General features: G+C 38.2%; 1 protein-coding gene across 15 annotated transcripts in view; it reads right to left on the bottom strand.

Annotated features, from left to right (window-relative positions):
• foxp2 (forkhead box P2) overlaps positions 1–12,221 on the bottom strand; it is a 906,820-nt gene that overhangs the window by 23,985 nt on the left and 870,614 nt on the right. For all 15 annotated transcript variants that reach the window (XM_070900364.1, XM_070900362.1, XM_070900365.1 and 12 more), the window contains 3 exons: positions 9,605–9,726; positions 8,341–8,410; positions 3,263–3,426 (listed from right to left, as the gene is read on the bottom strand). In XM_070900364.1, the coding sequence (XP_070756465.1) occupies positions 3,263–3,426; positions 8,341–8,410; positions 9,605–9,726 (356 nt within the window). The remainder of the gene's footprint in view (positions 1–3,262; positions 3,427–8,340; positions 8,411–9,604; positions 9,727–12,221) is intronic.

The raw sequence follows: 12,221 nt of genomic DNA on the forward strand, positions 1-12,221 counted from the left end.
TTTCTTGTAACTATTCTCCAAATCTATTAAAGCTGACCAGTTACACAGTTAAGCCGCTACAGCAGAAGCATTCACAAGGGATAGGCTTGATTCCTGCTGTCCCCGGTGTTTCCATATGCAGTGCTGACAACTGGTGGTTTATAACATCATTCATCTCATAATTATAAACTTGTGTATTGTTTATATAGAAATGTTCTTGTAATAAATTGTGAAAATCAAGAGATTATATGATTAGGTTAGAAGGAAGGTAAGGGAGGGGGGAGGGAAGGAAGGAAAGACTTTCATTTAAATGGTGCCTTTCACAACCACCGGACGTTTCAAAGCGCTTTACAGCCAATGAAGTAGTTTTGGAGTTCAGTCACTATTGTAATGTGGGAACAGCGGCAGCCAACTTGCGCATAGCAAACTCCCACAAACAGCACTGTGCTAATGACCAGAAGATAATTTGTGTTTTTTTTTTATGATGTTGATTGAGGGATAAATATTGGCCAGGACACCGGGGATATCTCCCCTGCTCTTCTTCGAAATAGTGATATGGGATTTTTATGTCCATCTGAGACAGCAGGCGGGGGCCTCAGTTTAACGTCTCATCTGAAAGATGGCACATCCGACAGTGCAGCACTCCCTCAGAGCTGCACTGGAGTGTCAGCCTAGATTTATGTGCTCAATTTCCTGGAGTGGGACTTGAAGCCACACTCTTCTGACTCAGAGGCGTACACTGATTACTTCTTTCCTAAATAGGCAATGAGGGCTGTGTATTTCATAGGAACCTGATTTACATACTAAAAGGAGGCCTATCATCTTAAAAAAGCCCCTGTTAAAGTATCAGCCAACTGATCATCAGCACTGACGGGGTGGTAGGTCTATCCACCCATATTTCGGGAAGTTAAAATCGCCCAAAAGAATGAAGTTATTAAGTGAAAACAGTATTTTTTTTATATATTTAAATTTTGTATAAAGGTTATAAATCTACTGCTCTTAAAGTACATATAGGAAAACTATGGGGACAAATTTGTCCCTTGTCCTGATTGGAGGTGGTAACCCTCCGGGACTGGGACTGTTATCGCCTGGCCCAGAGGTCCCGCCCCCAACACAGAATTAGACATGTGCGCCTCTCAAAGGAATTGGAGTGCTGTCTCTGGTGTTCCATTCCTTGGAGGGGCAGGAACGCAGCCTTCATTTAAAAGAAGTGCCGCTGCGCACTCTGCAGGCCCTTTAGTGGCCAGCCACTGCGCCACCAGGGACGTGATCGACCGGGCCAGCGGTGTGCTGGGCTGGATAATGGCGGCCTGGTCAATGCGAGGACTGCGAAGCTGACGTTGACATCGGCCCGCGACATCCCCACGGCCTGGGGTGCAATTTCCCCCACGGGGTGCAAAGGGGTTGGCGTGTGGCACTAATGTGCCAGTGCGCATGGCGATGACATCATTGACGGGCGTGCGCCGGCTCAGGGCTCAAATCATGAGGCGTGGCACTACCGGCACATCATCCCAAAAACCTCCGGAGAAATTTCACCCGAGGCGCTACCGCTGCCCGCTGCTCAGCGAAAAGGCCATTGCATCCCATTAGCGCCTCCTGGAGGCGCAAACAACGGGCAATTTCGGCCCCTATAAATTTTACTTTGCAATATTCAACCAAGATTTAATTCATTGTTTTTTACATCATTGTAAACCATTTATCATCAATAGGATAGTTTGTGGTGATACAGAAAATCTTCAGAACTCTACATATTGCTAAAGCACTGCAAGACTAACCGCCTTGGATTCTCCTCAGCCAACGTGCCACAAATTGGATAGGACAGCGGCTAAAAAATGAAAGAAAATGCAGTCGCTCAGGCCGAAGGAAGTCTCGCCTCCTGAATTATATTTTCTTCTCCTTGCCCCCACTGGGGCTGCCACTGGCTTCTCCTTCTCCACCCATTGCATGCAAATGACGATGGTGGTGTGCAGGGCCCAGGTGCCTGGTGGATTTCACACCCATTTTCTTGTTTTATCACAGCTTCCCAGAGCTGTTGAGGGGAAAGGTGGCAGTAGGGCCTGGGAATCGGCAGTAATGGCCCTGAGATACACTCATGGAGTGAGAGGCCTCACTACTTCCATTCCCCCCAATGAGTTACTTGCATTGGCCCTGGTCTCTGCCATCTCTGGGGGTACTTCAGCTCCTTTAAATCTGTCCCTACCTCTTGTGGAGCTGCACCGATTGTCTTGCCGTAGTGCCACTGGCATATCCCTAAAATCTGGTGGCAGGCTCACTCTTGTCAATGGCAATCCTGCCAGGAGTCCACCATGTACTATACATTACCCAGGGAATTGGGTCAGAGTTGGGTTGGATTTGGAGTGGTGGGCAAAAATCTCGTCTAGCTGAACTCCTCCACAAAGAGGAGAATTCCGGCCACTACTTTTTACTGAATCAAATTCTGAGAAATTACATTTATTTCAAAAATGCTATTAAATTTATAATTGTAAATAGTATAGTAATAGATTGACATTCAACTATGCTCAAATAATTTTTTATGGAGCTACACATACATCTAATAGCCTGCATACATGACCTGTGTGTCTGAATATATGAACCTTTAGGATTACTACAGTTGAAAGCTAATCGTAGTCTTCTAAAAATCATTATGTCTGTTACTTTGACAAATGGAGTTGTTGTTACTGTAAATATCTGTATTCTTACCACATAATAGCTATATTAATATTTAGAAAAGATGGCTCTTTTTTGCCTTGTGGTTCCATTGCAACCAGTTAAAGGGAATCCTCTTAACGAGTTCACCCACTGCAAGTCAGTAAACAAAGAATGGCCACATGTTTGACATCACTGATTAGGACCAGGCTTTTCAAAGCTTTATGCATATTTCTGAAACCCACAGAACATTAATTTTTAATGATCTCACTCTCACTGCTCCATTAAAAGATGGTCGAGAAAAGATTTTAACATAATCAATCACATAGATAGCTACAAATATTAACTAGAACAGTAGACTTTTGCATAAAACATAACATATAAAATCCTCCAACATAGGACTGCCAGTAATTAAAGTTGAATATGTAATCACTTCAGTTCATGCACTAGAATTTTTTGACATCAAAAACAAGGTGCAAAATACTTTGCTGGCTTATGTATAAATTGTAGTCGGAAGACAGATATAGATTGCAGAATGAAGCCAGATATCTCAGTTATGCTTTTATAATAAGAAGTGAACAAAATACTTATTTGTGCCTGCCAATAAAACTAGCATATATGCGTCGCAGATGCTTACATATGTTGCTGTGGAGAACATCCTGGGCTGATATTCCCATTGCTGTCGAGGTGATCCAGTGAACCATTGAGGTCTTCATGGGCTGCCTGCAGTAAGCCACTGGAGGTGGTATTTATCAGGCTTGGGTTACTAAGTAAAGGTAAACTACTCTCTGCAAGTGCAGCCTGACAAAAATAAACATAAAATAATTGATGAGAATAATTGTTTCAAGTCTACGTTTAGCTTGACAGATTTTACAAGCTTCATTAGGACTGTCTTATGAAAAATCTCAATGATACATTACTATATAAATATTGACAATATATTGTAATTACATATCAATCTTTATTAAATATTTAAAGTGATCAAAATGATGTTTCATTTAATTTAGTTGGAAACTAAGGGCCCAAATTTGGCCAGGAGTTGCTCCATTTTTTTTGGAGCAACTTGATTTTTCTGGAGTATCTTAAAAATCCCCATGCTGCACATTTAATTTGCAACAGTGTAAGTTAGTTAGGATTTTTTTTTTAGTTTAGTTTTTTTTTCCCCAAAAGGGGGCGTTACCAGCCACCTATGCCTGTTTTGGCAATTTGAGCCAGTTTGGGCAGCTAATAGTTGCTCCAAACTAACTTAAGCCAGCATATGTGGCCACTTGTGGCTGCACAGAAAACCCTTGCGGAGAGTTAAGAAATCAGCACAGGTAAATATATTCTAAAGCAGCAAGCACTAAACAAAGCATAAAAATAAGCATTCAACAACAAATAAAAAATACAAGGAAGCTGAGAGAACCTGCACCTAGCACCAAGACTTACAAAGCACTAAACAAAGCACAAAAAGTAATAAGCAATTAATTAATAAAAAATAGAAGGAACCCTGCACCTAAGGCACCAAGACCAAAGTAATAAGCAATCAATCAATCAATAACAAATAAAAAATAGAAGTCCTACCAAAACACAGCCCGGAAGGCAGCGGGCCGCTGATGAGGGAACCCATTCGGCCAGAGTATGGGTCGGAATGCTTCGGCCCCTCCCACACAGACTGCAGCACACTATCAGATTCTGGGGCGAGGAGCTACTGCGCATGCGCGCGCACTCTACCGCACATGTGCAGAGGTCCTGGCACTGTTTTCAGCGCCGGGACCTGGCTCCGCCCCCGAATCCAGTTGCCACGGTACACCACCATTGAGGAGAGGCTGGGGAGCGGCCAAACTCGGCCCAAAGATTTTTGGCACCCTTGGAGTTCTACAAAAGCGGCGCACCTCTGGTAAGTGTGCCAGAAATCTGTACTGGCCAAATTTGGGCCCTATATCCCCTTTCTTGCAAATACAGCATAAATAAATCAAGGTATCAACAGGCTCATTGCTTTGTAGCAATTATTACTAACATTTCAACAATTTAAACTTGTATGTTTTAAAGCCACATCATCTTCTATTAGGAGCACTAGGAGTACATTACTTAATTCATTCACAATGCCCTTGTACCAATGAATTAGGAAAAACAATGTTACAGTGCTTCTACGTGGTACATGCTTATGGTTTTAATCCAGATTGTTGCTTTAATGGCTATTTCGGCGCTTCAGTAAAAGATAATTGGCTGGAATTATTCTTCATAAAGTCGGCCATTATTTTTTTATAAACTTAAAGAATTAAAATTTCCCTTTCTTATAATTATAAAAGTAGCCAGCAATTTAGCCAGGTGCTTAATATTGTTAATGAGAAATCACCTCTAAAATGGCCGTGGGTAGTGGATGCAATACTTTCTCTGAGAAAAGAAATATTCTAGCACCACAGGGAAAAAGACAATTATTTATTGGGTCCACATCAGAAATTGATTAATTCATGTTTGGCTTAGAAAATCAGAAAGAAGCCTCAATTTACAACTTAAGACCATTTACCAAAAAGCCAATGTTGCACTCTTTTCAAGAGCTAGCTCAAGATACAGTATAGGTAACAAAAGTTGATTTTCTTTTCATTTGTTAAGCTGTATTGACCCCTTTATCCATAGTCTGCTTATCTTAAATTTCTCATTTCATAGCTCTAAGCTTGCAATTCTTCTTGTCACAGTATCCCATTCTCCCTTTCCATTTCTAAGTCACTACATTCACATATATAGGTCCTACTCATTATTCATGGATACATCTAATTAGAAGATGAGTTAAAGAGGTAGAAGGGGTATCGCTGAATTATTTTGTTCTATACAAATACAACCTTGCTGTGGCACATCTGTATTGATTCCATGATCAGATTTGTCAGATGTCAGCACAAATATAATTTATCCTTCTAAAGTGCCAGTTAACAGTATCTTACTTTGGTTTGCTGTGAGTATACATGGAAAAGTATATGTTTATTAAGAACCTTTCACTTTAGTCCTCCCCTGGGAATACTCTATTGAGGCAAGAGAGTCTCTAGTGGTTTACTGGTGTGACTGAGAAACCAATAGGATTTAGAGCAACTTTCAAGTTTCTTACCATGTTCAGAAGGATCTTCTCAATCATATTTTAATCTTTTACTTCTTGGTCATTTATCTAACTACTTGTTTGGTAGATGTTGCATGCTTAGGTGATAACTGATTTAATATGTATGTGTGATAGTTATTTAACCTTAAGTATTATGTCTTAACTACAGATCTATGAAGAGCAAAATGTGCACTGTGATTCTAAATAGGACTTCACTGAATACAGTTTAATCAGGAGCTCAAATGTATGTATGAGATGTGCAAGATTTGTGACCACTGTCTGAAGTCAGGACCCTCATTTTTCTGTTATATCTACTATATATGCAGTCAAAAGACTCATAAGGTAAAGTCATACTTGGACACTTATAGTTAATACAAAATTGTCAATCATTTCATTACCCATTTCCCCACAGTATCTTTCCTGTCAAGGAAACCAGCCATGATGGTGGATTGCCCCATAATGTTGTATTTAGCAGATAACCATATCTTGTTCCCCCTTCATGTTCACTTGCAGACTCACACTTACCATTATCTGATTGTGGAGTGACACTTTACATTAACTGTTACTACACACCTCAATTTATGCTTAATGTAAGGCATATATGACAGCAATGCACCCATCCCCGCCATCCCCCCAAACCCGGAGATGGGCTGAATTTAAAAAAAACATATGAAGTTGAAACTTTTGTCTATTTTGCTATCTTGTTTGGAAGATGAGAGAGAAGGAGACTTCGATAACGTTTCAGTAAATGGCTTTGAAATTCTCTTCCTTGCTGCCATCAATGCTTTGGTTTCCCAAACTCTCAGCATTGCCGGTTATTTTTTAGTTTAAAGTACATGTAAGTGAGTACTCTAATTTAAAAAAACTAAAAATATCAAATTAATGAATATAGAAACAAACATGGATTTTGCACCTAGGATGAGATGATTTCAGCTGCTTATGTCCTCAAGAGAAATTAATTCAATTCTTCAGTTTTAATTGTAAAGCCAATTTGTACTTTGTGTATTTTTGGAATTCAGTTACACCAAATACATTAATACATTGACCCTGAGCTTCCCTATGTTGTGTTTGATAAATAGCTTTGCTGTCTGTATTTCTCAATTATGTATTAAATTATTCTCAAGTTTTAACCAAATCTTTAAAATAAATTGGTCAGCAATGGATTTTAAATTAACATATAATCCGATATGTATGTGTGCAGTCAAAAAGAGTTATACCTAAAATCAAAAAAAAACACAATAAGCCAATGTTTTTGTGTGGAATTTTACTATACATGATCTTCTTGTTATTGTCAACATACATACGGTGTATTATTGTCCCAGAAATTATGGTCGGAGGCTCCAATTTTTGACAGATTGCGCATGCCTAAACCTGGAACTTGCGGGGGACCCCACGGACACATGCGCACTTCGTACACGCCTGTGGGGATTTCAAGTCCAATAGGTTTCTAATTTATTATTTTGTTGTGAAACATTTTGTCCCTACTCTTCTCCTACAAATCCCTTCAAATCATGCCATCATCTTTTTCAGTCTGAATGGAGAGATGCTCCAACCTGCAGATCTATCCATGGCAGCAATCAATACCAATCTTGGCTTGACCAGTCATGAGTCAAACTTGACTGGTGAGCAAAAACCTATTCCCAGTTAACTTCCTCTTCTTCTTCTAGATGCCTGACTAAGACGAGTCAGAATGTATGAATGGCAGTCAAGATGGGGACTCTAAAAATTCACCAGCTTGAACTACCAATGCCATAACAATACAAGTGTTGAGCCACATTTCCATCTCTATTTACATTTAAAAAAATTTAAAATTATATAAAATGTCAGTTAAAATGTTGCCAATTTTAATGACTAATGATATCAATAGTGTGACTAGTGATATGCATGAGATGAACAGTTTAAAATGTTAACGTATTTTTTTCTGTAAAGGTTAGTGTAATGGGTTACCAAGCACCTATAATGAGAAGAGAAAAGTGAACCCTGGCAGCTGCTCTTTGAATACAAGGTTTGACTAGCAGCAGAAGCAAGTTCGAAATGCAAACCAATTTGTTTCCACTTCTAAGCTGGGCTTCTGCTGAATGGTTTAACCCCAGTGGCAATTCCCCGCTGACTGTTCTTTAACTCCAAAGATCCTGATTCATGTTCTAACAAAGCATCTCCTTGACTTTAAAGAATGACCAAAACTTTACCTCGAAATAAAAGTCATGACATTTTGCCTCTTGTGCATAAAAATTATATATTGTAATTAAACTTTAAAATTTTTGCCATGAGCGCCTCATTCGCTAGCTCTATGATGTGAAATCATTTATGACAGCTTAGATAAATATTAATGCATATCCACATGCATTTGCAGAGGCTGCCATCAATCTAGCATTTAATACAAAGGTGGATATTCCAGAGTTTGCCACAGGGTGTCCCTCTTGCTTTTTAACCACATCAGAGACTAGTTTTACAACTAAACCTAACCCGAAAAGGAAAGGCTTAGAATTGTGTATCAAAATTAAAGGCCGAAATATAGAAATTAGGATGGACACAAAAGTAAAATTGTAATCGTTTGCATCAGTATCAAATCATTTGGCAGCTACAATACATATTTCACCGTAGTCAGAGCATACTAAATTCAGTAACAGTATTAAACTTTTTACCTGCAAGCTTGCATTGAGAGCTGCTCCATATCCCAGACTAGTAGGTATGTTTTTGACTAATGTTGGGCTTCTGAAAAAGAAAAGTAAAGTGGTGTTAAAATTTATAAGGCTACTGACTTATATAAAACAAATAAAGCACACTTGTCTTTCAATTTTTAAGTAGAAAAATGTAACAATGTTAATTTAATAAAGAAAATGTATCAAGCATTAGATTACAATTATATGTGGCATTAACTGCAAAACATTGGTAATTTTCAAAACTTAGAGACCAAATAGATTAAAATGACAACATAAACCAATCCAGCACATTTCAACTCCTACTGCAAAACATAGGACCTAAAATATTAAATATTCTTATTGTTTCAAATCTGATTTTCCTCTTCTTTCAAATTAGTTAGCTAAAGATGCTCTGAATGAGCTTTCAAGCATGTTTTATTAGTGATAATTACTCGAGCAAGTACTGAATAAATACAAAAATAAACCCCAAAGTACATCATCATCAAGATGAATGGGCCAGTTGCCTAACTAAGCGGTTTCTCAGCAAAGAAGTGTTTAGCTTCTCTTAATGCACCTGTGGCCTCTTTAAATTATTATTCAAGGCTATTAATTATGCAGCCCAAGGAGAAAGAAATATTAACCAACCAATCATTCTGATGGTGAATTAATTTGCAAAGCAGTGGAATAAGCAAGCAAAAGGTCTCAGTGCAAGAAATGCTCATCAATACCCTCATCAGAAAAGTATTTCCGAGGTCAGTCTCTCGGAGTGCGGTAGCCACTGTTAAATTCCTCCTCATCAACAGTCCAAAAGAACCCAAACTCATCCTATACTCTGAGAAAGCACTTATGCAATGACAAATTAGTGGAAAGGGCACCCAGGGATAGGAGCAATAGCCAAGCAGAGCAACAGAATGGGCAGAAAAGGAAAGGATAAGTGTATAGGGTTTAAAGGGAAGGAAAGGTTAAAAATGCACATCAGCAACAGCAGGTTATGATTTCTAATGTCATACAAGCAATATGAATGCAGGTTTGTTAGAACTAAAATAAGAGACAGATACAGGGAAACCACTAAAGTGAAGCCTTACCTATCAAAGTGCATCAAATATAGGCTCACTTCCACAGCAGCCATCAGCAGAGTGCACCCATCTACCTTTAAAGCTTACCCTCTAGCATTCTTGGCCCTTGTGGAAGGTTGTGGCTGGTGTGGGATATGAGGAATGATGCAACTAGGAGTTAGCTACAATAGTGAACAATACTGAACACATACCCTGTTATCTTTTGTGACCTTCGCTTTTGGTATTCTATTTCGTCCACTGTCCACACTGCCCCTTTAACATTTTCTACTCGAACAAAACACTTGTGCAGACTAAGGTTATGGCGTACTGCATTCTAAAGTAAACACAAAGAGGGGAAAAAAAGAGCATTCCAAGTTTTGTAAAATAAAATCAAGGAGCAAATGAATGCCAATTTAACAAGAAACATGCTGAAATCAGACCTCTTCCTTTGCTATAACTCTTTATATCTCATAATAACAGCAGTTTCCTGGTATTGACCTACAAATTTGCCAATTATTTTTCTGTAGATTATCAAGTATTCTGTTTTTATTTATAGAAAAAGATATTTTCAATGGGAAGGAAAAACTTCTTGCAACTACAGCTCATCAGTTAAACTATTTAAAAAATGTCTATATTGTTCTGAAATTATACACTTTAGATGTTAGAAAATCCAAGACCATAAATATACAGATTAGTTCTCCTTTTGGGTTGGCTGTAGGCTATGTACTTTGAACAGCAGCATGAATAGCAAAACTGTACACCAATATCTGCCATTTGAACTGTCTGTGATAACAAAACTCTCAAAGCTATTTTAATAATAGCTATGTCAGAACCTTCTTTGCCTGCTGCTGGTCTAAATTGCAATATCTGTACAAATTACAGTATCTTTGAAAATGCCAGTACAATTAGGTCAGGTCTGTTGTGTCCCTGATCAGCTCTTGGGGAGGGGGGGTGGGGGGAGGTGGGGGCACGTTGGTGTAGTTAGGGATGATTGCGCAGTCCACTGAAATAACTGAACAGCCTATCCACCTCCTGTAGTATGAAATGCAAGTGAAATAACTTACAGTGCCAATGCCACATATGTTACCCTCAAACAAAGCCCAATGCAAATAAGCTTAAAAAACGCTCTTTTCAGCACTATAATAATCAAATGACAGAGTTTGTTTGTGGTCTGCCAAGTTAACTGACATTTTAAATGAATCCTATACAGTTCAATGCAAATCCAGGAGCTTCAAATAATAATATGATAATAAGGAAAAGGCTTCCATTAAACCACTTATTGTTAATTACTGCTTTTCTGATAAATTTGATATAAAAAATACTCAAGCTGAATTGCTGATTTACTGCTTCCAGATGTGTTAAATTCACTGCTGTAATTTCTATAAAGCTCACATCTAACCCAAGATCATATGGGTTCTACATGAGCATGAGAAACTAGTAATTATTTGTAAACATACATTTTATTATTTCTATTAAATTTGATGGAATAACTAATGTGCAAATTTTCACAAGATGATGACAATTCTAAGCAGCAGCCTTGGTCATGACTGTTGTTCTAATGCTACAATTAATAATTTGAGACTAACAAATATGATCAGCCTGTTGAGATTCTGTATAATTTTTTTCTCCTTTCAGTTTTGTGCATTGGGTTTGCTTTGAGAAAAGGATCCTATAAAAAAAGGCATAAGCAGATCTTGCATCTGACCTGAAAATCCATGGATTTGATTGATCTTAATGCCCATGGCTCTGAATATGATAATTTTAATATTAATGAGCAAATGAGCAGTTTTATTATGCATGCGATATAGTTAGAACTAATAAGCTGTTCAGAATGAGTTTCACTGGATTCCCGAGCTGCAGTGATGAGACCAAGCTGAGATATTAAATCATCTTTCATTTCTGCATTTTCCCCCCAGTAAACCAGAGGACAAAACAATCACTAAGTATTACTGTAATGAGTAATATGCCGAACTGGAAAGTAAAGGTATTGGACATTTTTTTAAAGTATACATTTTAATCATTTTGCATTATGTTCCTTTAAATCATAGCCTATATATGTGGTAATTGCATTTGGCTAAAACCCCATAAAATAACTAATAATTAAAAACAAAATACACAGCATAATTTAAAAATTGGAAGAGCTATTAGTCTTTTTCAGACATCTAGGTCTCTGATGATCTTTCAGAATAATCTGCATTCCAAATCCAAATTAATTCAGTTCAGTAAATCTGGTACTCAAAAATGTTTAATATGCTGATGAGCACAGCAAAAATGCTTGTAATGTAGATCTGGCTTTACCACGTCTATTCTTCACCACTACAAACATTTCCACTGATTATGCCAAATGACTTGTGGCTAATTGCTGTTTCAGTTAGTTTTAAAATGAAAATATAAAGTGCATTCGAGATGTACAGACTCTCTTTATCTGCTGAGCTACTCCGTTTCCAAGAGAAAAATACAGAGAAAAAAAGAATACCAAGAGCACCCAATTTTGCTTCTTGTAAGTGCAAGATAATGGATTTGTTTAGACAGGGATATGAATGAATTCTTTGTCTCAGTAAATAAACTGTGTTTCTGTTCTGACAGGATAATATTCACTTACTTTCCTTTAGTTCCAGCTGAGTGACCACAGCCCTGACTCCTGTGGCAGCTTCAGTCTGTGTGATGAGGTATGATGTGTACAAAAGGCACAGACCAAGACAAAACCTACAGCCTCCATTTGTTGCACAAGGCAAACAGCCATTTTTCAAACTAATTAGCCAATAATATGTGAAAGTAAAAAGTAATACGGTGCTACTAACAAAGGTGTTGATGATTGAGTGCTCACAC

The sequence above is a fragment of the Pristiophorus japonicus genome, chromosome 15 (genome assembly GCF_044704955.1).
Source record: "Pristiophorus japonicus isolate sPriJap1 chromosome 15, sPriJap1.hap1, whole genome shotgun sequence".
Taxonomy (NCBI): Eukaryota; Metazoa; Chordata; class Chondrichthyes; family Pristiophoridae; genus Pristiophorus; species Pristiophorus japonicus.